Consider the following 26,395-nt stretch of genomic DNA (forward strand, 5'->3'; position numbering starts at 1 on the left):
CAAGAGTCTTACGTGAAAGAGTTTCGGGTACCTGGGTTGATGAGGTCAGATAGGCAGTCGCCCCTTGTAAAACACTGGTACTCAGCTGCATACGGTTAGCCTGGAAGCCGACCCCAACATAGCTGGGACAAGGTTAAGCAGATGATGATAGATACGATTGATGGTAGAAAAGATAGACTGCGGTATCAGGTCACACCATGCTTTAATAATTATTATAATACTTACAATATATGTATAGAAGTAATTGTACCTCTGTCCCTAACGGTGGAATAATATCAAAACATTCAGTGCATATCTGGCTATGACATAAGACACGCTCCGTTCTAAATTGTGCGCCTGAGTACAACGCGCAAGAATTTCGCGTGACTAAACTTGGTCCTTAAGAGTAACCGCACACTGCAAACTTTTAGTCGGTCGATAGTTTGTTTGGGCTCATAAGTCAGTATTAAGATGTATGGAAGTAAACACGTAACAACGATCAGGCATTTGGCCGGTATCAGACCGACTGAAAACTTTGATTAGTCAAGGTTCATCATCATCATCTCCCGACCTTTTCCCAACTATGTAGGGGTCGGCTTCCAGACTAAACCGTATGCAGCTGAGTACCAGTGTTTTACAAGGAGCGACTGCCTATCTGACCTCCTCGACCCAGTTACCCGAAACTCTTTCACGTAAGACTCTTGTCAGACTTACTGGCTTCTGACTACCCGTAACGACGGCGACGTACGTATCGTTCAAGATTCTCTTTTATTTATTTTGCCATCGCATCGCATCAATTGTCAGCCGACTGTTTAGTCTCCAGTGTGCTTGTACTATAAGTCTAGCTCAAGCTTGAATAACGGTATTGTCTTGTTCAGCTGACAGGTACACGAAAAATCAAGAAGCTTAATCTTGGAGGTTTAAAATTAAGAGTAAAAGGGGTTTTAATAGCAGTTTTGATTAATAATAATTCTTCATCACGTTAGCAGTTGTGTTTACATCATCTGCCTAGTCTTTATCCCAACTAGTTAGGGTTGGCTTCCAGTCTCATCGGATGCAGTCGAATACCAGTGTTTTACAAGGAGCGACTGCCTATCTGATCTCCTCGACCTGAGTTGTCATTTCTGGCTTCTGACTTTTTAGCCACGGGTTTCTCATAAGTTCTTTCAATATTAGATTAGCATGGATCTACAAGAAGTTGGGTTCTCAATCGGTTCAGCCGCTACAAAACAAAAGAACGCACTTTTAAATTCTAAAGTGCACGTGTATGTGCATTGTCACAGTCACAATTCCGAATTGAAGGTTCGATATCTCTCACAGCTGTCAATCAGTTGTTCATATAGGAAGTGTATCGTATTAATCATGGAGAACAAAATTACTAGCAGAGGTGCCATAACGGAAATGCTGGTGTGTGGGGGACGAGGAGTGTTACTGTTTTCACCCTTATACGCCTTCTTTGGACCTGTTTTTTTGTAATAACAAAAGTCATTGATAGATGTCTCAAAGAAACCGAAAGCCTCGATAGTTCACTCGTAACTGATCGTTTTGGTCATGCCCACAGTAAGAATTTGACCTAGAAGAAGGCGCCTGACCTACCTGCGTTATGGCATCTCCGCTCATCTTTCCTTACTCCGTGGTATTAACCGACATAACAACAGTCGCGTGAAAACATAGTATAGATGCATATATGACACGTGTAACGTCAATATCACATTAAATAGATAAACAAATCAAATTATTAATATTAACAGCCGACTTCATTAAAAAGTATTTTAATTAACTTTGTCTGTGTGTGTCTGTTCTGTGGTGTCGAACAGTACTGCAATAATTAAAGGCAATTTTTTTATGTCGGTGATAGATATTAGCTTTTTTATTTTATTTTTGTTTTGGCGTTTTCTATAGACTGTTAAATGCACTGACTTGGCTCTATTTTAATCATTTCGAAATGCGCTAGTTAATATCTAACCGCGTCTAGTGGGAACTACTTATCACAGCCAAATAAAAAGTACCATATAACCTTCCTTGACAAAAAGACACTTAAATATTTTTTCAAATACGACTAGTATTTCTGAGATTGAGGAACTGTTCAAGCAAACAAACTGACTTTACCTTTATAATGTTAGTATGGATCTAGGTACGAGTATTTTTAACTTTCTCGTCGGTTGTAACAAGCGTTTTCCCCCTGGTTTTTCCTTAAGGAATTATACAACAGGATATATCAGGTTTTACTTACCTGGGCCTACATGTTTAAGTTGAACCTAGATGTTTTGCAGTGCGTAAAAACCGAGATGCACTATTTGTTATGACTAGATTTAATCTTAATGCAAGTAATGAGATTTCTTCTTGATACCATCCGTGTGTAGAGAGAACCACTTTCTGCATCTGGATTAATAGCGTATGTACTTTCTTAGGTTCTAGACTATCTATCTTTAAATCGGATGATTGGTTTTGACAAACAGAGTTTATTTCATATTAATTATATATTAGTAGAAGATACGGAAATGTAAAAGAAAATCCATTAATATACTGAGGATTTTTTTTGTTCTGAAAAGTATATTTTATTAAATAAAACTATTTATTTGTAAGTATAAGTTTAAATATGAATATACTAAATATGCTTAATCATATACTTAGAGCGTATGTATTTTCCTAGTTCAATGGAAACTGAGTGAAAATTCAACCATAGGTTACCTAGCCATGGTGGAATTTTATCATCTAATTTCCAAGGTTTTTTGTACAAATAAAGGCATACAAATTACCTTCTTTTAGAATTCTGCTACGAATTTTCCAAAAATATAACTCGAGTTAACAATTTTTCGAACGAATTAATTAACTATTTACTACGCACAGCGACAAAATCCTTATAAATTGAAACTAGATATAAGTTTAGTATCCTTGATCGCGACTCTGGTATATTAGACTCCAACCCTGTGACAATGCTCAGTGTGCCTTCGACCAGCGCGCGCGCCGATTCCAAATTATTCATAGCCAAGAATTAATTCATAAACATTTAAAATATTTCTGTTTTGACTACGTAGTGACATATTATTTGATTTTGTTAACCAGTTTTGATTTTGGAATATATTTATATTATTTTATAATGAAGGAATTAAACGGTGAGTCATTTTTGTTATTGTTTTTTTTTTGTTTACTATTGTTTGTGTTTTGTTTATGCTGTGCTGTTTGCCTAATTTATGTACAACATATACACATTATGTATTTTATATGAAGACCAAAGGGTATTGGGTTGCCCGGGTAACTGGGTTGAGCAGGTCAGAGAGGCAGTCGCTCCTTGTAGGACTCAACTGCATCTAGTTAGACTGGAAGTCTACCTGAACATAGTTGGGGAAAGGCTAGGCAGATGATGATGATCATCATATTTTATATGGAGACCAGATCGAGTCTTTGCATACATGTTTTTCAAGTAAAAAATTACTAAAAGTAAAAACTAAACTAAAACGCTAATTAAGATTGACAATGATTTTATCCAGGTAAATAAAATGAGTTCTAATGAGCTAGGTAAACTTTAAAGTGTTTTTTTTTTTAAACGTCAACTGACACAGTTTAGGATCGTCTCAAATTATAACCACGATAACATGACACTATAACGAGGAACATGGATTACTTACTTACCTGATTTCTAGGTATAACCTGTGAATCCGTAGATTTACTTTTAGAGAATAAATTTTGTCAATAGCTCCGTATAATGTCCACTTAACCCAATTATCAGCCATCGCAGCAGCCAACTGCGCAGGACATACCTATAGTGCACAAGAATTTGCTTGGACACAGGTGCACTCACTATTCCTTCACTCTCATAGCCCGATGGGACGGCACGACCGGAGAAAGATCAGGCACAGGACTGACATTTACGTAGCTCTATACAGAGTGTGTCGTACCTAACCACATTAAATTAAATACGTTAATATATGTCTATTAGCACAAAAAAACGTAAAAAGAAAAAAAAATATCTTTTTTTCAAACAAATTAAATAGAATAAAAATGTGCGAGAATTAGAACACCATATAAGAGTCAGTCATTACAAATAACGGAAATTCTCCCTTGAAAACTGACAGCTGTCAACTGGTCAAAACGTTCGATATTTCTAACTTTTTCTCTGCTTTACACATGATGTTGTAAATTATGTAAACGAAAAATCACTCCTGTGGCTAAACGACTGAATGGATTAGGTTAAGTTTTTTACAATTCACCATAGAATATCATAATGTGTATGCGATAGGATTTAATGTGATTAGGTACGACACACCCGATATAATCGTATATTATGTGTTTCAATCTCTAATCGTAAAACAAACTATGGATATCAAAAATGTCTGACACTTCTGACGTTCCGATCACGTGAGATGCTGCCTCTTATCGTCAGTAAACCAACCTTATTGACTGTCATTAACCTTACAGTTTAGTTGGCTTAATATCCACGGTGCGTTGTTGGTAAATTGCAACATCTGATAAAAACCAGTTTCTGTGTCTTTTTTCGATAAATGAACCAAAATAAAAACAAATAAAGAAAAATAACTAAAATAATAAAATTGAATCATTCTAAATTAAGATATTTTAAACCCTGGAAAGTACAAACTATAAAGCTGACTAATAGTTTGCATAGGGCTCTCCAAAGGACTCATAGATCAGTATGGAGACGAATGGTAGTGCGCACATCGCAATGATCCGGTCAGTATCCGACCGACTAAAAAGTATGATCGTATTCACAATCAAACTATTGGCTGACAGTCTCAGACCTATAAGTTATAGTTCTTACTATAACAGTTATAGTCTTCAACCCTTCAGGAATATATACTTGAATCATCCATGTAGTCTGTTATCGGTTTTTCGCTGTTCGAACTTGTGTCTGATTTTCATAAGAGCCTGCACAGGCCTTTTTGAAATAAAAACTTTTGACTAGGCATTTAAAGAAAAAGTATGTAAACATCTGATCGATAAATACACTCAAGTTGAGTACAATGAAAATATACATCAAAATAATCTTCTTTCTAAATCTTTCTTTAACCAGAAAAAGATACAAAAACTGATATCTTCTAAATTTTCGTGAGAAGGTTTCTAATTAGGTAGTACAAATAATAATTATTTAATTAGAGTACAAAGTCGTCAAAACACGCAGTAGATACAAACCTATTGTTTACTTACATTCCATTTCGTACATAATTTATATGTACAGCTGGAAAATATAATGTAAAGAATTTAATATATTGCTTCAGATTGCTACAATATTGCGTTTGAAAATTTTTGTCTTTACTAAAGTTCATAAAAACCTTGAGAACTATATTAAACGCAGGTCATCTTATTCATTGCTTTTGCTGACGTAGCAAAGACGGACGCAGGTACATGAATATCATTAGAATATATACAAATTTTTGTAAATATTGTGAAATATAAGGCCTTATATTAAAGTTAAACATAATTCGGCAGTTACGGCCAAGTTCACCGACAACGTTAAAGTCAGTTTTCTTAAAACAAGCGTTTACTAACGTTTTCACGTTCAATTTTCAAAGTAGGTAAATCGTTTTGTTTTTCGAAAAACTGACGTTTGTGTTATTGGTGAACTTGAGCCTTTGCTATGTTTAAAGGTCTCTGCACACAGCGGGCGCGGCGCGGCGGGACGGGACGGCGACGCGACACTGAGCAGTTGTAATGTACTAGATATTACGGAGGCCGCCACACAGAGCCGTCCCGCTCGGCGCGACGTGACGCGACGATCTAGTACATTGTGTCGCGTCGCCGTCCCGTCCCGCCGCGCCGCGCCCGCTGTGTGCAGAGACCATAAGTGTAGGACTGTTCTCAAAGGCGATAAGTTTATTTTATATAAGGTACTCTGCCGTGGCTGCGGGATTGTTCGAAAGAGTTGCCGCGGCCCTGGTATATAAAGAGCTTAAGAAGGAACATGGTGGGTTTAAGTCAGAAAGAGTCTGACACTCCCTCACGCTGCACCCCCAGCGGTAATTGGTTTAGTAGTTTCTTGGGGTGTAAAACCACCAACTGTCGTAGACCTCTGGCTTGTGACAGCTTCTAAAACCCACTCTTGCTCTTGATTACTGAGCCCTTAAGCTATTGATGACAATGAACCAGCCATTGAAGGTTTAGTACGGTCACACTTGAATTAGGAATATATCAGGGTCCCTTCGACATTGATTACAGCCCTAACAAGGTCTATTTACTTAACAATAATTAATAACCCATAATAAACAGAACCATGAACATACATTACATATATTATGTAACTCATATGTTTTGATTTACTTGGCTTCCGTGGTCCACGACCTAAGTCAATGTCGGATAGTTACGAAATACTAGTTATGGCTTATTTTGGTTTAAGTTAATGTATGTTATGTGCCCGGAGGTTAACTGCTTGTATCTAAACTCTTGGTTTAATATATCAACGAGTAATTACTTACCTAAATAAGTGGTGTTAGGTAGATGTAACATGTACTTACTATAGTAATGACACAGACATTTGATAAGTTAACGTAGAAAGCGGTTTAACTGCTTATTTAAAGTTGGTTGCTTCAGTTTTTGTTTCAATTAACCATGAATCTATACTGTAATATTATAAAGCTGAAGAGTTTGTTTTTTTGTTTGCTTAAGCGCGCTAATCACCTGAACTACTGGTCCGATTTGAAAAAATCTTTCAGTGTTAGATAGCCCATTTAACGGTGTGTAACGGATGGCAATTGGCTGATATGATGAAAGGTGCAAGTCAATGACGGACAGAAGTTGCAAGCGACACTACTTCGTAGTTTCTAGGCATCTCTATGAAAAATAACACCATGGTTTCAACGCGCTTAGAATCACTTTCTTTATGAATTAACAACCTACGTAGTATCTGTTTGATAACATCTGCAAAGGGAAGACTACATATGACACAGGAATTAGAATCAGCATATAATTTTTTTGAGCTCAGGAAACCTAATCTTCAACCGTAATTTACGCAAAATATTCTTCATGAAAATGAGTGAAGGTCGCAAACGCCTCGGAATACGAAATCGGTTAACTAGCTAGAGGTTTGTGAATGAATATTTTTTTTCGTGTTTCCTCCAGCTGAGCAAACGCGTGAATCTTGGGATACTCTGCACACTGCATACTTTTAGTCAGCCGATAGTTGGTTTGGGCTCATAAATCAGTATGAAGATGAATGGTAGTACGCACATTACAAAGATCAGGCATTTGGCTGGTATAAAGGGCTTATTACATTTGACCTAATTCAGTCGTTTAATTAGGTATGTCTAATTAGGTTTCTAAATGATTTAATGAAACCTACCTTCCTAAATGCGATTACATTTGACTGAATTTAGTGACTGAATCATTTAGACGACGAATTTAGTCTAAAGGGCTTATCACACAAGCCCTTTAGACCGACTAAAAACGTTGATTGGAATCAACATTTTCTTTAAAAAAATTGCTGACTATCGGGGCAACTGTCAGCCGACTGTTTAATCTCCAGTATGCGGGTACTCTCAATGTGTACTTACGATCCTTTTGGCAACGTCGTAAGTGACCTCGGCATTGGAACAAATATAGAACCAAGTCATTTGTACTCATTTAAATAACTTTGAAAAACTAATTAGCGTTCTTTTGCGTCAGAAAAAAATATTTTAAATTGTATGTTTTGGCATTTGGTTTAACTTTATGCAGATTTACATCGGTTAGAGAATATTAATTTTGATTTACATCTTAGTTACAGGGTTAAACCCATTTTGGGTTTACTTATTTATCTTTGATTTTTAGTTTTATGCAGGCTATTTTACTGACTAATTTATTTATGTGATTCCGAGGACCCGTTAAACTGTAAATCTTAAATCTTTGAACATCTTTGGCAGTCGTTACGGATGGACAAGCCAGTAAGTCTGACAACCAATCTTTCCTAGAAGTATTGGGTTGCCCGGGAAACTGGGTTGAGAAATTCAGATAGGCTTTCGCTCCTTGTAAAAAACTGGTGTACAGCTGCATCCGGTCAAATTGGAAGAAAAGATGAAATGATAATGATTTACTCTATTTACTTGTGTAAGTTTTTAGTAGTTGGATAGACTTAGAGTAGCTACTATTTATTCGCTATGTTTGCTTATCCATCCGTCGTTTAGCGATTGGAGATTGCATTTTAACATTTAATTAGCTTCTTATAAATTACGTCTTTCATTCTCTAATAAAAAAACAGCGAATGGGTCGGTTATATTTCTACAATAAATTGCCTAACCCATGCCTACTTTGTTCAGCTGAGGCCTAGTCTCCACTAAAGCAAAGCGAGATAGTTTTAAACAAGCAATAGTTAGATCTAGTCTCCGCCCACTTTGTGCTAGCCTCTGAAGGAAGAACTTCTATTGATTGTTTAAAGGTTGTGTTCAAACCAAACTGACTGTCAGCCGCCGAATGTTAGCTAACGTTACGCAGTTTATTGTATTTCCATACATATTATTCACTTTTCGTTCACATCTAACCGACGATACGTTATGCGTAATATGCATAGACGCTGATATTCGGCGGCTGACAGTCAGCTTGTTTTGAACGAAGCCAAAATCTCACCCGCTCTGCTCTGCTATGGAGTCCAGGCTTTATATACCTACCTGCCAATGCGATCGCGATGCGCTTTAGCGAATTTGTTTTTAATTTATGTATCTAGAATTACCAAAAGTAGCTATATATAGTAGCTGTAGCTAGTGTAGCTGTAGCTAGTGTAGCTGTAGCTAGTGTAGCTGTAGCTAGTATATGTTACTTTTTTCTATTTTTAGAACTGTTCTCTTTTATTTTAGCAAGTTAAAAATAGAGCTGTGGATCTATGTAATTAAAGCTGTTTAACCTTGTACACACTGACATATTTTTCAGCGCTTAGTTAAGTGATGTGAATCTCTCTGTATTTACAAAAGGATCAAACAAAAGGTTTATCATTGTGCACTATTTTCAAAGGAAATTTCGAAAAAAAGAACCGTTTCCTTTATACATTAATATTTAAGTATTTGTACAGTCAACTTCAGTTTTATAGGAAAATCGTACTTATTACTATTGAGTTAAGGTGCATGACAGATACCACTAATGTGCAGTTTACTGTACCTACAAGTGATGAATTAGAATATCTAATAATAGTCATAACCGACAGCGAGGTATGCCATTTAAAGCAGTACAGCTTGCGTGACAGGAGTACAAAGGCAAAATGTGCTAATTTACTTATTTACCTGCTTCGCGAGAATCCCAAGTATTTACTGTTGAATATTTTTAAGGCAAATTGATTGATCTCTAGTACTCACTCGCCATGTTTTTTTCTCTATGCAATGTAAAAAACCGGCCAAGTGCGAGTCGGACTCGCGCAAGAAGGATTCCGTACCATTATTTAAAATGAGCAAAAAAACACGTTTGTTGTATGGGAGCCCCCCAAAATATTTATTTTATTCTACTTTTCAGTAATTTTTGTTATAGCGGCAACAGAAATACATCATCTGTGAAAATTTCAACTCGCTAACTATCACGGTTCATGAGATACGGCCTGGTGACAGACGGACGGACGGACGGACAGAGGAGCGAAAACAATAGGGTCCCGTTTTACCCTTTGGGTTCGGTACGGAACCCTAAAAAAACAATAAGCCAAGTTAATTTATATAAATTCGATAATTTAAACAATAATTAGATTAATGCATTTAACTGTCATAATACTGTATCTCTGAGCTACAAACATTGGAATCGATTGAAAATATATAATTATCTTACGCAAGTCAATAATTAATTTTATGTAACGCGTTTAAGGTTATTCAAAGATTAATCTTAATATCGGTCCAATAGTTAGAATATTTGCGTTATTGTCAACTCGTTTATTTAATTAGTGTCAACGTTGTATATAAACAACATAGATATAATATTACTAAACAAGATTGCGCACGCTCAAAATATATATTTACGAAAATGAACTCTATTCTAACGCAATAAGGTACTAAATTGGTTGCATAATACACAGAGGCAAATCCGAGCCGAGAGGGATAGTTCGAACGGAGGCTGTTTGTCTCTTTCTAACACCTTGCCAGCATAAAAAAATGTCGTGATCAAAAGTTTTGTCTTCCCAAAAACAATTGAATCACTTATATTTTTATCTTATTTTAACAATTGTAAGTCAACAAATTAATAGCAATCGCATTAATTTATTCGTATTTATTATTAAAACATAAACAACATAAATTTTTATTTTGCTTTTTTTTATTTTCTAGCGGTAACCCTGAACATTCTTGGCGCGTAATCAGCATTTAAAATTTTGTTTATATTTTTTTGTATTAAATCAATTTAAACTATTAAAATGGTGAAAAAGTGTTGCGTTTCTACTTGCAAAAGTGAATCCTATGGTGGTTGCAATATATCGTTCCACAGGTTAGCTAAAAATAACATTTTCGTAAACCAAACAACTAGGGTGCCCATGAATTCTTGTAACGAGTCAAAATATGGGTGATGGATTTTAAAACTGTTGTACTATTGTTATAGCTTCCCAAAAAATGAAGAAAGGCGACATAAATGGCTCAGCAGTCTATATATGAAGTAGAAATACAAAAAAAAAACAGTCTTCACTTCGAATCTTCCTGCTTTTATACTGCTAATTTCCGCTAATTATTAAAAGCCTTTATTAGTATCTTAAGGTCACAAACTGCGTAAGTTAAAACTTCAATACTAATCTGTGTTTAATAATCTTAGCAAATTCGGATTTGTCTCACATAGCTTAATCTCATAGTCACCCTATTAGAAAGGGACAGACAGCCTCCGTACTAACTGTTTCACTCGGCTCGTTTTTTGGGTTTATATGCGCAGTCCTGTTTACTAATATTATGTCTATGATAAACAATAACAGAATACAGATTAGCTAGGTATAGTTACTTGCAAGGTTGAATAATGTTCCTAACAGACCATTTGTTACATTTACGTAAGTATGTTCAACTAACTGTTCCCGGCGGTTCCGCCCGTTTTCCGACGGAACTACTTACTGCACGCGGATAAATAATAGCCTATGTTCTTCTTCGGGCTTTAGACTACCTGTGTACCATATATTAACTAAATCTGTTCAGTAGTTTTGGAGTGAGAGCACGTAAGATAAACAGAGGGTGTCTAGATCAAAATCCACTTAACTCAAATTAAAATTCTTTATTAGCAAAAAAAAGCTTTCTTATCCTCGTTAGTCTAGTAAAACACAGTGCGTCTATGTAATGCCAATGGCCAATGGCCAATGGAATATAAGCAATAACTAATCAGCCTTTTCCCAACTATATTGAACTAGCTTCCGCCAGCGGCTTCGCCCGCGTGGTGTGTTGATAAAAAGTAGCCTATGTGTTAATCCAGGGTATCACCTATCTACATACCAAATTTCAATCAAATCGGTCCAGCCGTTTTTGCGTGATTGAATAACAAACATACATCCATACATTCTCACAAACTTCCACATTTATAATATAAGTAGGATTGAAATCCCAAATGTTCGATCTAGCCGGATGCAGTTGAGTACCAGAGTTTTATATCGAGCGATTGCCTATCTGACCTCCACAACCCAGTTACTTATGCAACCCGATTCCCCTTAGCAGGACTGGTTGTAGTTCCATAGCAAAAACTAATAACTATTAGGCACTATTACTTACAAACAAAAATTACCTCATTTTAATTATTTATCAACAAACTAGCCGATTTCCCGCGGTTTCACTCGCGTCCCTTGGGAAATACGGCCTCAACCGTGATAAAATATAGCCCATGTTACTCGGGAAAAGTGAAGCTCTCCAAAAGTGAAATAATTTTTGTAATCGAGTAAACAAATAGAAAACAAACAAATAGACACACAAAAAGTTTACTCTTTATTTTTTAGTATAGATATAGATACAATAGAGTTAGCTGCCGGTTAGCTAACAACCACGTGTCCATTTAATCTAGATCTCCGTGAACAAGTGGAACTAAAGTTAAACGCATTGAAAGTACAACAATGCCTCTATACTTATGGTTCAACATATACTGGTGGTTTTTATTGAATTGTTATAACGACCTTGGCAAAGACATTGCATACAATAACGCCGACCATTTGACCGAGACCTTCAACATTACAAATATTTTTGCTAAACCATTCTCGATATTATCGTAACAATGCTCAGTTCTTCTTCGCTAAGTCAAAGCTCGATCGATCTATCATGACGTCAAGCAACGCTTGGAGCGGTCAGTCCGTGGATGGGTGACCATCTTGTCGTGATGAGTTCATCCGTTCATCCATGTTTCGGTGAGCATGATTATTTGGTGGATATCAGTTGTCATTTGAACATCTTTAGCGTTCGTTACGGGTAGTCAGGAGCGAGAAAGTATGACAACCAGTCTCACCGAGGGGTATCGGGTTGCCAGGTTAACTGGCTTTGCCTAGGTAACTGGACCATTTTTTTAAAGGAAAGTCATTAAATTACCCCTCCCGCGGTCAGTGCAGCGTGAGGGTGTGTCAGACCCTTCTGCGAAGCAGTCATGCTCGAGAAGGAGGCGGCAGAACAACAGAGAGTTAGCACCTCTCATCCCGGCCGCCGCGCTGGACCAGGTAGACACCACGGGCGCCGGGTGTCGCGAGCCGACTCCCGGCCATCGTAGGCGTGGGCCGTGGGCGGTGAATTTGGCTGGCTCATCGCTCATGTCTAGATAGACAACAGACCCGTGTCGGCGTTGTTCGACACGCTCCTCAAAGAGACGTCAGTACCCCAACAGGGCCCAGAAGGGCCAAGGCCTGCCGGGGCTGCGGGATTGTTCGAAAGAGTTACCGCGGCCCTGTTACATAAAAAGCCTACGACGGAACACGACGGTTTTTAGTCAGTAAGATTCTGACACTACCTCACCGCTGCTAAACCACAGCGGGAGGGGTCATTTGATGATTTTTGACGTCGTTAAAAAAAGGGTGTGTCAGACTCATACTGACCCACCATGTTCCTTCTTAAGCCCTTAATTTATATACCAGGACCGCAGTAACTCTTTCGAACAATCCCACAGGCACGGCAGGCTTTGGCTCTAGTGGGTAAATGGCTGTGACCAAATGTGACGGTGACCGAGACCTTCAATTATTATACATACCTCTAGATCTTTTTATTAAAACTACTATTAATATCTATATGGCACGGTTGGTTATATTAATTACTATAAAACTTAGGCCGTATCTAATCTAACTTCACGAACCTACTTCTGCATATTTAGGTGATATTCCACCTGTGCAGCACTGTACACTGTGATGCACAATGCACACAACTGTCTCATTTTGGCTACTCTAGCTACCAATACCCCATAATAAATTGCCTGCAAACAGTTTCTTGGTATACGAACAAGTTTTAGTAGTGGACTAGGGCCGGTATACATTTTTTGTTTTGCGAACAAATGTGCGTGAACACTTTTCGTTGGACTTTGCCTTACATACTCAAAACTGCTAACCAATAAGGCTCGAAATATCATTATCACTATCTTCTTTAGGAACACTCGCTTTGAATAAAACAATAACTCTAGCTGGCAGTAGTAAAAATTATATTTCAAACCTCGATGTTACAATCAGCACCTTCGAAATATTATGTTCTGCAGCCTACCCAAAGACAATAAATAAATGACTCAGCTATGTCAATAACGCACAATAGCTCCAAAAATAGTGTTCAATCTGTGGCACAAAGCCAACATACCAAAGATTTAGCCCTGACCCACTTAGATATTCCACGTCCACTGTGGTACCCAGTGACAAAACTTAACTCCGATCTAATACTTACTAGCCGATTTCGGTTTTCGCGGTTTCACCCGCGTCCTGTGGGAACTACTGCCCGTATCAGAATAAACTATAGCCTATGTTACTCGGGAAGAGTATAGTTTTCCAACATTGAAATAATTTTTCAAATCAGTTCTGTAAAACAAACAAAAAACATATTTCTTCATAAATATATTTATTACTTACTAGCTTTGGAGAAAACTGACGTTTACGTTGGAACTTGGTTCTAAGGATGTTAAATACATTATAGAAACACTTTATATTCTCGTAATGAATCATGTAAAAGTGAGCGTTGCTACTGCCTTATCATGTTAATTAATTGATCTTTTTAATTACTATGCAAGATACCATGAACATTGATTATAACACAAGAATAGCATAATAAGACTTCATTTAAAATGGCAAGTTGAAAATCATTCTCAAATACTATCAATATTCATCATCTGACTAACCTTTTCCCAACTATGTTGGTTGCCTCCAATCTAACCGCATGCAGCTGAGTACCAGAGTTTTACAAGGAGCGACTGCCTATCTGACCTCCTCAACCCATTTACACGGGCCCCAGTTTAGACTGGATGTCAGACTCACTAGCTTATGAATACTGATCTTCGCACACTCGTAAATTATATTAGTTATCATCATTTTATTAGCCAATTTTATGCCCAACGTGCGTGCTGCGGCCTCTTCTCATGCAGAGAAGGAATGAGCGATAATCACCACGCTTGCTCAAGACGTATTGATTTCAGAATCAAGATACTACTTGAGAGGCTGATGCTTTAATCACTAGGCCTCCGCAACTTACACTAATTAGCTTTTACCAATTATTACTAACAATCGCTTCAGTTGTTCCGACGTTCCTACGGTAATTAATTACGCTAAATTATGCAATCAAATATTGCTCTGATATATTAATTAACGCTACTCACCTGTAACGTATTATGTGATAGTCTAATTACTAAGTATGACAATTAATCTTATATTAAACACCTAAGAATATGTAGGTATTTACAGTTATATAGGCAGATAGAATCTGGTTGTTCCCCACAGTTTTTCATACTACCAAAGGGGAGCCTGCCTCCTTTAAAATAGTCTATCACCGCCTACAGATTTCAACCGTATTATTAGTTTCAGTCTGTAATCATTACAAGCAAATAAACTCACTTTAACAATAATAATATTAGAAAGGATTATCTAAGTAACCTTTACAATATTAATAATCCTGTGTACCATACAATAGAATCTTGAAGACTTATTAAATAAGAAGAAGCCTCATTAGAAGCTATTTAAGGGTTTAACAACCTGACAACCTCTAACTAACCGCCCGACTAACCGACCTACAAAAAGTCTGTTTACGTTCAATAAAACCTGTAAAATACATCTTTTAATAAACTATTTACCTTTAGCTCAAATTGTTTACTGTTTGAAATACTGGAATCATTAAAGTTTTTTTGATTGCAAATGGATTAGATGGTTATCCTTCGATCAACATTGTTGATCGAAGTGATCAACATTGTTGATCGAAGTGGTAATCAAATCAAATATCAAACAACATCAAATAAATTAAGGGCAGGAAGAAGAAGTTACTTTGGCATTACATGTAAACCAAGACTAACTAAAATTCAAAGTTAGCAAGAATATCATGCATGCGTACTTAGTAGAGCATAGAGCCCACTTCTAAAATTACGTGAGCATCCAAGAGTGTATCTCCCGTGACTATTACGTATTTGTTCAAAGCTTAATTGATATTCAATTGTTCCAGGAGTATCATGTGAAAAGAAGCTGGGCAGACGCCAGGCTGTGCCTGTCATCTTCGTGCAGGGAAACCACTATGAAGTTGGATATGATGTTGTGAGTATACCTATCCATCCTGCTCTCACCGTAGTCGTAGTAGTAGATTGAGCTAATTCTAATTTTATAAGATTTGTATCGTAACCTTAGCTGTTCTCTGAAAACTGATCTTTCCACATCTAGCCCATATCAAATCATGAATAATATTATAAGCTAGCACTACATTACACAAAAGTCGGTAAATGCATGGTAACAAACTATCAATCCAAACTATTAAAACAATTAATGACACTACTAGCCATGATATGCCTGCCATGGTCCTTTCAATATGATTTCCAGTTTAACACATATCTAGGCATAACTCATAAGACAGAAGACTGTATCCCTACCTTCACTAAAACCTTCTTCGTTCCCAGGGCCGCAACTTCGCATCCATCATCAAGAGTTTCCTCGCCACGTACGAGAATTTAAGGGACTTCGAGAAAGAGTACAAGACGGACCCTGGCAGGATTGCTTATGACAAGACCTTGGCCAACATGAAAAAGAAGTTCCCCTACTATGTGAAGGAGATTCAGGGAGTCGCTGATGGCGCTGGAGTGCCTTTCCATCAGGTTAATATAAAAATTGTATTTGATACAAGTATCTGCCATAACTAGCTTGCTCTATTTTCAGCACCAGTGAGTAGATCTTCAATTCAAAAAAGTTCAATTATACCGAAAGGAATTCATTTAATCACATTTTAGAATGATGCCCCTTCAGGTGACGTTTAACTCCTTAGCTCTCTCAAAATAGAAGCATCTTACCCTAAGTTTTCACCTAGGGTATTACTCTCCACCTGGTTCTACCTTCATAAGTACAAATATAACTGATCTGACGCTGGATGCAGGTCGCCTCCAACAGGTATCTGTGGAGATCTAAGGGGGAGGCCTATGTTCAGGCTATGTTCAGTCCTATGGCTGAGATGATGATGATGATGATGAACTGATGGTCTTCTCCTTCTCGCAGCTGTTCCTGCTGCAGATGGACGATCTGATCGGCAACGTGAACGACAACCACATCCCGCGCAACGACACCGGGGGCTGCAGCTCCATCGCTTTCAAAAACCCGCATGCTGTGAGTTTTACAACCTCCAAGACGTCCACAGGATTCTGGCCACGGCGGCTTTTCTCATATAAGGAGATCAGCCAGCTGCGCAGACACAAGTGCACTCACTATTCCTTCACTCTCATAGCCCGATGGGGCGGCAATCCGACACGCTCGGAAAGAGATCGGCCGCAGGACCGACATTAACGTGCTCTCCGACACACGGGAACTTCCAGACTACGGGCTGCTTTGTGAAAGTTTCTTAAACCAGCGAATCACGAAGCGATTTCGGCCCGACCCGGGAATCGAACCCGAGACCTCGAGCACAGCAGTCTCGCTTGCGACCACTAGATCAACGAGGCAGTCTCGTATCTATACCAATATATGTAGTAAAGGGGAAACTTTTTTTGTTTGTATTCTAAAGGCTCCGAAACTACTGAACCAACTTGAAAAAACATACTTAATATTTCAGACATTACTGGGCCACACTGAAGACGCCTTCAGCGAGACCCTGAATCACTTCTACATCATGGTGGCACACATCACGCCGGCTCCTGAAGATGTAAAAGCTGGAGTAAGTCTACACTTTCACAATCTTTTAATTTTCCACTTAACCTTAAAGCCTGTCAGGACTTTAATTTAGCTTGTGAAACGACGATGTTCGTGATGGAGTATGGGGGGGATATACATACCTACATCGATATAATTAAGCTCAATTTATAGACTCCGTCGTTTCACCGACAAATACGTGCTCGGAAAGCCCAGTTACCTCAGTATTTTCACTACCTCGAATCTAAATCGTAACCAACTTAACCAGGCAGTAGAGGAGAGGTTCGCATCACTCTGCTACGCTGGACAGATGCCAGGGTACACCATGGGCTACAACGAGAACGGGCTCGTCTTCTCCATCAACACCCTCAGCCCATTAATCCTCAAGCATGGAAACACACGTAAGTCGTATTAACTTTACTGTTAAAGCAAGATTCCACAGGTACGCGTCACTCTTACGCACACAGAATATACTTTTGGTCTACTTGCTTAGCAGACAATACCAAGTTGCTTGCGAAAATCATACTTGCCGATCGGTTTTAAGTTGATAATGGAGACTGATTATGACTAAAAACTTAGCTACATTACCGCTAAGGATCATCAAAATCCTTAAAAACGTTTGCGCCTTGAGGAGTGACGTACACACACACACACGCTCACAAACTTTCGCCCTTATAATAATGGCCAGTTTCGCCCTTATAATTGGTTAGGTACTGATAAAGTCTCTGGTAGCCTATTAGGATCAATCAGGTCTTACCTGACAGATAAATTATAACTTTTGGCAAGTAGGTATACCTACCTGGCAACTTATACAGATAGCATTAATTATCAGATATACTCTAATTACAGCAAGGACTTTCATCACCCGTGCCATGCTGAGAGCCAAGAACTTCGGCGAAATAGAACAGATTCTTCGCGACGAGGGTCTGGGCATCGGCAATGGGTTCTCCGTGAACATGATCTGGACGAACTCCTGGGGTGACAGACAGATCTACAACGTGGAAGTCTCTCCGGACCTGAAGGGAGACAGGTCACAGCTGAACATACAGAAGTATGACAAGGAGCCTCTGGTGCATTGTAACAAGTGAGGTTTTGCTATACATTTTGTTTTATTTACATATTTAATACATTGTGTACACAGAATACAGACAAGAAGAAAAACAGAAACGGTAATGTGTCAATTGCTCGGTGACAATTAATTTCATAAGATCAACGAGTGCCTGCGTATAACATGCTAATATTACGACAGAGAGCAATTGCTACTAAATTTCTTGAAGGCGTTCTGCGACTGAACAAGGTGTCGAGTGTCGGCTAGGCACATCATGATCTTTTATCGACGTCCTGATTCCTGTTCCAGGTACCAGCGAACCAACTTGACAGAAGTAACAGGGAGGATTATAGACAGCAGCGTGGCTCGTCTCCGGGTCATCCACTCGTACCCCGCCCCCCGCAGCCGCTCTGATGTCGCCAACATGCTATCGGACACCACCGACCCTGAGTTTAAGGTCTTCCAGGAACACCCCGAGGATGTCATCAAGACTATTGCTGCTGGTGAGTTAAGCTCATGGAGCATGATATGAGCGGAGGCGCCTTTGTCGCCTGACTGACTAGCCTTATGACATCAGGCGCCAAGGTCTAACATGTACATGTACAAACGATCAGTTACAAGTGAACTAACGAGGCGTCCTGATTCTTTGTGTTGTTAACGATTTTGAGCCCGAACACCCGCATTTTGGCGCGCCACTCTCTTATACTTATAGTTTGCGTCAGTACATTTCTGAAGCAAGCAATTTGCCCACTTAACTTTGAGAAAAGATGCATTTATATAGCACGCTTTCTGAACATCGTTATTGAAAAATACCGCGCACAGACAGCAACAGACAACAAAGTCTTATCATCATCATCATCATCGTCATCACCTAATAGAGTTAGTTTACCTTTTAGGTACTTACGGAACCCTCGGACTAAACATATACCTACATGTCTGCAACTCACTGCTAAGAACTCGTAAATTATGTAAAAATGTTTGTTCCCAGGTATTTTTGACCTAGACAAGCGTACATGGAGCATTTACATCAACCAGCCCAAGAACTCCGAGCCAGTTGCCGTTCTCCCTATCACCTTTACTTCTTTAGACTATTAGTATAGGTACGATTGCACTTTGCAGCAGCTTTCTAGTAAAATCTACCTTATATTTAATTTTGAGAACAACGCCATCTTTTAGTTTATGTGAAAACTAAAACACTGATAACAAAACTATCGTAGACCCACCGAGCCAACTGTTCAGTGTGAATCGTTTTTTGCTTACCAGTTAGCGCCACTGACTAAGGGCTAAGGTCCGACAAAAAAATATTCTCATGTTTGTAAAAAAGTCACAGTCATTCTCATGTCTGGGAATTATTTAACTTGAATCGTGAAAACCCCTTGATTTAAAGCTCCCATTTATCTTGGTGAATCACCTAAGCGAAAGCCGGTTGACATGAACACCCAGCATGGTGGGTCTATTAAATTATTTATTTCGTAGTAAACGTAGAAACAATAGTACACAGGGTACCTAAACTATAATCTAATCTAATTTTACTGACTAAGTACAGTCTAAACTCTTTTTAACAACCTTCGAACAAGAATTAAACAAGTAAACGAAAATATTTCATTACCAATTGATGAAACTGTTAAATGACTATATAATCTACAGAGGTAAATTAAATCAGTATCTAAATAACAAAATAATTACTTTACATTTTCTCTCTATTTAAAACCACTTGGTATAACCATCACCTGCCTAAGTGCCTAGCCTTTTCCCAACTATATAATAATAAGTAAGTTGGGGTCGGCTTCCAGTCTTAACCATACGCAGCAGATTTCCAGTACTTTACAAGGAGCGACTGACTATCTGATCTAATCAACCCAGTTACCTTTAGGCTTTAGGTATAAAATGTTTAGACTGTATTTACCTAGATTTTCATATCCGTTTACAGGAATATAAAAAAATATTTAAAAATCTGGAGGTAAACAGTATACTTATGAAATCCGTCCACTTGCATTATAATATTTTTTGTAGATTAATAATATTTTTAGGTACTACAATGTTATTTCTCAAAACTCGGTTAAAATATGAAGGTATGCCATTGTGTTACAAGTGTTTCATAAGATTTATAATTATATTTATATACTGTAATGTTAGCTTCAAGATACCAATAGCTTAGTTAGAAATAACTTATAAGTTAAATATTTAGAGACAGACGAATTTATCACGTAGAGGCCATATACAGTTTCTTAGCATTTACAACCGTATATTATGAATTTGTAAATGTGTAGGTATGCAGATGGTAGGTAACTATCTAGTACTTATCAAAAATCTTTTGTTAGCTAAACGTTTAAAATATGAATATCTTAAATATTACTGTGTGTGCACTTTTGCTAGGCTATATAAAATAAAAATGCTTAAATAGTTAATATTATTTATTTAGCTTTAAAACACCTGTGTGACGTTTTAAAATATAATTATTGAAGAATAATAAAGTAAATGATCGTAAAAACTTTGTTTTAATTTACATTTCTGTACATGTGATTTTATGAACAATGCATGTAGGTATGAAAAATCGAATACAAATTATTGCTTAGCAATGGCGTAAAAATATTAACACAACATAAATATGGAAAAACCCGTTATTAGTGGTTTACTGGTTATAATATTTAATATTTTATACAGATTGGAAAAGAAAGATTCTGAGTAAAGCTAGTTAAAATAACTCCAAACTTCAAAATTTAAATAAAATTCATTATATAAATGGTTATAGAAATAAACGATATGTAGGAATCATCAAGAATATGAAATAATAAAGCTAACAAGCTAAGCAAATATAACTGGAATATTATTAACTATGTGGGAACAGTAATTTGTTGCCAGTTTTTTCATTATTGAATATTTCCAAACCAAACAAATATAAACAAAGAACGAATCAAACTTAATGTTCAGATCTAAATAGCCTATCGACATATCGACAATGGCTTGGAACTTGAAAATCGCTCTCTTACTGTACATTATTTAATGTAGAAAGTTCTTTTGTCCAAAAACTATAAAAACACTGCGATCTGTGATCAACTATCTGAGGAATATTTTCTATGCAAAAACTGTTAAAACGCCAAATACATTCCTCAGATTAAGATTATCTGGTGGCTGACAAATCGGCCCTTATTCTAATAAATGACTGAATGAATACAAGAATGCTAATGGATAAATTGGTTTAAATTCGCTGTCCAATCCCACGTATCTTATCTTTTAATAATGGATTAATAAAATAACTGTTACGTTTAGTTGCAACAGTTAACTACAACGACAACCGAACCATTTTCAGTTGTCAAATCGGCGATTTGACCAATGGGGGGTGTTACAGTTAAATGGTGCAACTCACCCTTTGTGTGTAGCTGTAATGCTCCAAAGAGTTCCTATGTTACCAGCCAAACCAGATATCCGAATATCTAGTCATTGCTTAGCAGAACTAATTCTGCCTTCGCCGATTGATTAATAGAGCCAAATCTTGTTTGCCTTAAGCCCGTTAGGACGAACCAGTTTAGCCTAGGTCAAACTATATACACTGCTGCCTGATACAAACATGAATGGCCTTATATGAGGATCAACTAGATTGGCTTATACTGAACTGGTTTATCCTTTGTTTTATCTCCCACTGGGAGGCATTGGCCACGGGTCTTTCCTGAAATCGGGTTTGGTCGGTAACACCTACATGAACAAGTTGTCAATCTATCATTATTTTATAACCTATACAAGCAATATTTAGTACAGTTAAAAGGTCTTGGCATGTTTCGGCAATGTTCTTTAGCCGCAGCCGCAGCCACCACAGGGCGGTGGAGACGGACCTGATCCTGAAGGTCCGAAGCCTCCAAACTTCCGAGAAGGTGGTTTTGGTGGCCTGGAAGTGATAAAACGGGAGTAAGTATTTAGCCACCATTTTTGGTTTTTAAGAAATGGACTGGTGATGGTATAGTAAGTTCAACTCAGTCGTGCGCGCGGCCTTATGTGTGGGTAACCCTTGTACATATACAATGACTTTGTGTGCGTGACAAGAGGTACAGTCGGGTACAATACAGTTATTTAGGGGTTGTATACAGGTGTTTAAAAAAAAAACAGTTATTACGTAATTTAATGTTTATTTATTTATAATGATTATGAATCGCTACTTAAAAAATCAAATGATGAATTTTCGGATTCGCTACTCTCCAAGGTGAATTATATATTCTGACTTCATGTCAAAATGTCTATAGTATTCTTCTTTTTTCTTATGTACATGTCGATAAGTATTACCCCACATCCCTTCATCAATTTGACTTAAACGTTCATTTATGAGTTTCATTATTTCCGTCTTATTTTGGTCGACATTATGAGAAGCAATATATTTTTTTAAAATTCCCCACACATTTTGTTTACCTACATTATTATACTAGATTATACCTCTTTTTACATTCTTAGTCCACACTTTTATTTATTGTCCGCGTACCCCCGAGTCAGAAAATAGGTATGTAAGGAGTATTTAATTTTAATCTTAGATACTGTCAATGTCAATTTGAAAAGACGTAGGTATGAGAAAATAATGAAAAACTAAGTATATTTAATAATAAAAAGCTTTGAATGTTGTTTCATTTTTTGAAACGCTTTACCTGACTCCTTAATAATTTCTCCGCGAATAGCTAGTATTTTCGTAAACGACTGTACCCATAAGAAAAAGCGATAAGAACACGTCATGCTCGGACGACGTTATTGTCACACAAATGAAAGTTGTATATTTACAAGCCGACGCACACATAGGGCCGCGCGCAAATCTGAGTTGAACTATCTATAAGCATAGATGTGAATCATCAAGCCCCTTTAACATCTCATGGTTGGGCACAGGCCTCTTACAAAGAGATTGATGGAGCGTTAATCAGCATAGTTGCTCAATGCGGGGTTGGTGATTTCAGACTTTATAGTCCAGGTTCAGTGTTCAGTGTTCAGGTATCAGTCATCGGTATCCCAGTTATACTTAGAAAGTACATAAAATCTTAGAAAAATTGCATTAGTACTTTTCTGACTCGGAATCGAACATACACTCTCACTCGAGAGGTTGGTGCTTTACCCACTAGGTAACCACGACTTCCAATGACGACAACGGTGTGGATTGACCAGATACGGGTTGTTAAGTAATATTAATAAAAATGATTTTAGTAAACTTCAGCCTCATGAACGGCCGTTCCCAATCTATCTATCCGTTCCTTTGCTTAATAGAGATAGATAGATATGTATTGTGCTAATGTCGAAATGCAGTCGATGTGCAGTAAGATAGTGCAGCAGGAAACACTTAAAATCTTATACATACCCACTGCCTGGTGGCCTGAAGTCTCTGACATACTTGTCCCCATGCTTGTTATAGTTTGGGTTGATCAGCGTTTGGCCCCTGGAAATCACAACAAAAAATTTTCATTGTAAGAATTGTCATTATACAGTTCTACAAACCTGTGTTATGGTAGATAATTATGTACTTTCCACCCTTTATTACAATAATAATTATCATCTGCCTAGTCTTTTCCCAACTATGTTGAGATTGGCTTTTCCAGTCTAACCAGATGCATCTGAGTACCAGTGTTTTACATGGAACAACTAGCTATATTCAACCGGTAAGACAGGCTGTCAGAATTTTTGGCTTCTGATAGCCGGGACGAACAAATTATTTTATTTTCTCACATAAGGAGATCAGCCAACTACGCAGGACATATTATAATGCACAAGCATTTGCGTAGACACAGGTGCACACACTATTCCTTCACATTCATAGCCTGATGGGACGGTAATCCGACGCGACCGGAGAGATCACAAGCAGGACCGACATTTACGTGCTCTCCGATGCATGGGTGTATCAATCACAAACTTCCAGGCTCCGGTCTGCTTTGTGAAAGATTCTGAAACTCACAATGCGATATCGACCCGGGAATCGAACCCGAGACCTCGTGCTCAGCGGCGGCGCTTGCGACAGTTAGACCGAAGAAGCCGATATAAAGTTAGTCTTACATCTTTAAAAAATACTCACAGTAAATAAAAGAAGTTGACAATGCCCCAAAACCATCCAAATAAGCTGAAGGGGCTTTGCTCAACTACCGTACCATCTGAAAATGCACAAGATAGTGTATGTAGTGATGTCTGATCTTACACAAATGTTTTAAGCAGAACCTTTGCAAGATTTTAGGAAAAGTCTGACACAAGTGTATGGACCCAAAATGAGGTGCCCAGGAACAGAACCAGCAAGAAACCTAATAGAGGCTCACTGAGATTCTATAAATGCAACATAAGGAAATGTGCAAACCTTGCACGCCTACATAATGGTTAGGCATATTTGGAGAGTTACAGGGAAATGAGGAGAACAGAATGAATCAAGCTCGCTAATGAAACACCTGTATGTACGTCCAACCACAATAAATGGGCTAATCCCAATATGGCATGGTAAATATATTTCATACTGTTTCCTGTTTTATGCCGAGGTGTTCAATTTGACATTCAGCTATCCTGGTAGTGAACAGTTGTATCAACATGCCATGGTTGGTATATACTTGGGTGGTTTAAGCTGTCTTGTACTTTTTGACAGCATTCTGTAAATTAGGTTTTTGACCAATAACTTACCCGGGGAAACTTCTTCCTATAACCAGATGAAACATAACCCGCGTTCATTACAGACAGTGTAGCTTCCTAACAGTGAAACAGTTATTGAAATCGGTTCAGTAGTTCTGGAGTTTATATGATGCAAACAAATCATCCCTTGCACAAGAGATTCAATAAACCCATCTTACCTCATAAACCCAAAAACAGTGAAGACCTATTCATTATACATTCTCTCGAACGGTCAGAGGGTCATCTTAGGGGCGAATGAATAGTGTTACGTTTTGTTTTTTTTCCGCTTCAATAATATCGAATTCAAGGTAAAGCAATTCATTGGTGTGTAAAGCATTTACTAAACAAGATCTCAACAAGTCTTAGAAGCGTCTATTGTATTAAAATTCGTCTAAAATAATGGTGTCATTAGGTTAAACGAAGATAAAGCAAAACTTCCTGTAGTTATTGCTCAACAATTAGATTTATTTACATGCTCTGACGTGGCCTACAGACTTTCAGGATTCTAGAAATGTTAAAAGACATAACTTAAGTACTTAGCTTAAAACATTTTTGTTAAATACTTACCTCCTTTAACGTACACCATGGTTTTAGACTACAAACACAGTTTAGGCAATTTTTTTATAAGATTTCTGGATTTAATTTAATTTCACAATCAAACTGTTGACCAGGGGGAGAACACTCCGTACATTTTGACAGCTAAGTAAACGAAGAGTCGCCACCTTTTATTTGGCCCGGAAACTATTTACTATCTAAAAGATACCTTAAATTACCAACAGATGGCACTACACTATGAACGATTTTGTTTGTTAATATAAAATTATTTATGCAATATTAATTAGAGAAAAGTATGAGGAAAATATTAGACACTTTAAAAAAAGATATAATAGGCGAATAAATTAAATACGGTTTAAAAAAGCACAAATATCAAATTTCATCTAAAAAGACCTGGTGTCAGTATTCCAAGTAACTTAACAAAACCGATCATAATAATATCAATATGGCGGTTTTTTGCATTCCGCATACACGCGTAAATAAAAAGTAATATATAATAATTATTTGTTTTCCTTCGACCTTTTACTATATTAACGATGACATTTTCTATTAGGGTAAGTAGCACCATGTAACTATAACGATAACCAATGTTATAGTTATATGGTGCTGCTTACTCTAATAGAAAATGTTATGAATATGATATGATGCATAATTATAATATTTTTATAGCTATAGCTATGTAGGTAGTTCGGGGCCAATTTAGAGAAAGATGGCGCATTGTCAAATTGGGTTGCAAGAATAACACGTGAGTGGGCTCTCTTTTCCCTATATATTACTTTACTCTTTGCTGTTGACTGTATTGATAGGTAGGTGTACCTATTGATAAATTCTTTCCACAGACTACTAAACTATTCTGTCAAATGTATTAGGCCTGTGACACAGATTACCATATTAGTTACTTTCGCAGCACAATGCACAATACTACAATGGAATCTAAATAATGGAATGAATAAATAAAAAAAAATGAATGGAAATCTAAAAAAATCATTTGTGTGGTTTCACAATTTTAATATTGACTTGTTGAAGAGAAACCCTATTTCTTT

The 26,395-nt window shown here is 37.4% G+C and overlaps 2 protein-coding genes across 4 annotated transcripts in view; one reads left to right on the forward strand and one right to left on the reverse strand.

Annotated features, from left to right (window-relative positions):
- The window catches only part of LOC124644746, a 44,625-nt gene extending 23,943 nt beyond the window's left edge, over positions 1-20,682 (forward strand). For 2 of the 3 annotated variants that reach the window (XM_047184255.1, XM_047184253.1), the window contains exons 2-9: positions 15,483-15,571; positions 15,928-16,122; positions 16,517-16,624; positions 17,067-17,168; positions 17,412-17,544; positions 17,993-18,227; positions 18,501-18,694; positions 19,180-20,682. In XM_047184255.1, the coding sequence (XP_047040211.1) occupies positions 15,483-15,571; positions 15,928-16,122; positions 16,517-16,624; positions 17,067-17,168; positions 17,412-17,544; positions 17,993-18,227; positions 18,501-18,694; positions 19,180-19,286 (1,163 nt within the window). In that variant the 3' untranslated portion in view covers positions 19,287-20,682. Of the gene's footprint in view, positions 1-3,031; positions 3,096-15,482; positions 15,572-15,927; positions 16,123-16,516; positions 16,625-17,066; positions 17,169-17,411; positions 17,545-17,992; positions 18,228-18,500; positions 18,695-19,179 lie in introns of those variants that run through there. The other variant, XM_047184254.1, reaches the window with a different exon arrangement.
- Positions 20,593-26,200, reverse strand: LOC124644747 (selenoprotein K-like). Its single transcript, XM_047184256.1, has 5 exons — positions 26,148-26,200; positions 25,365-25,465; positions 24,223-24,298; positions 23,515-23,592; positions 20,593-22,074 (listed from the first exon to the last, which is right to left on the reverse strand). Exons 2-5 carry the CDS (start codon positions 25,381-25,383, stop codon positions 21,981-21,983), a joined length of 267 nt encoding a protein of 88 aa, XP_047040212.1. The 5' UTR covers positions 25,384-25,465; positions 26,148-26,200; the 3' UTR covers positions 20,593-21,980.
- Between the last annotated feature and the right edge of the window lie 195 nt (positions 26,201-26,395).

This window comes from Helicoverpa zea, chromosome 31, assembly GCF_022581195.2.
Source record: "Helicoverpa zea isolate HzStark_Cry1AcR chromosome 31, ilHelZeax1.1, whole genome shotgun sequence".
NCBI classification, from domain to species: Eukaryota; Metazoa; Arthropoda; class Insecta; order Lepidoptera; family Noctuidae; genus Helicoverpa; species Helicoverpa zea.

What these genes read in the sequence shown, in the direction of transcription:
- LOC124644747 (XM_047184256.1), bottom strand. An exon ending in GTCAACTTCTTTTATTTACT is followed by an intron (nt 23,593 to 24,222) that starts GTGAGTATTTTT and finishes TGTGATTTCCAG; the next exon opens with GGGCCAAACGCTGATCAACC. An exon ending in TTCAGGCCACCAGGCAGTGG is followed by an intron (nt 22,075 to 23,514) that starts GTATGTATAAGA and finishes TATCACTTCCAG; the next exon opens with GCCACCAAAACCACCTTCTC.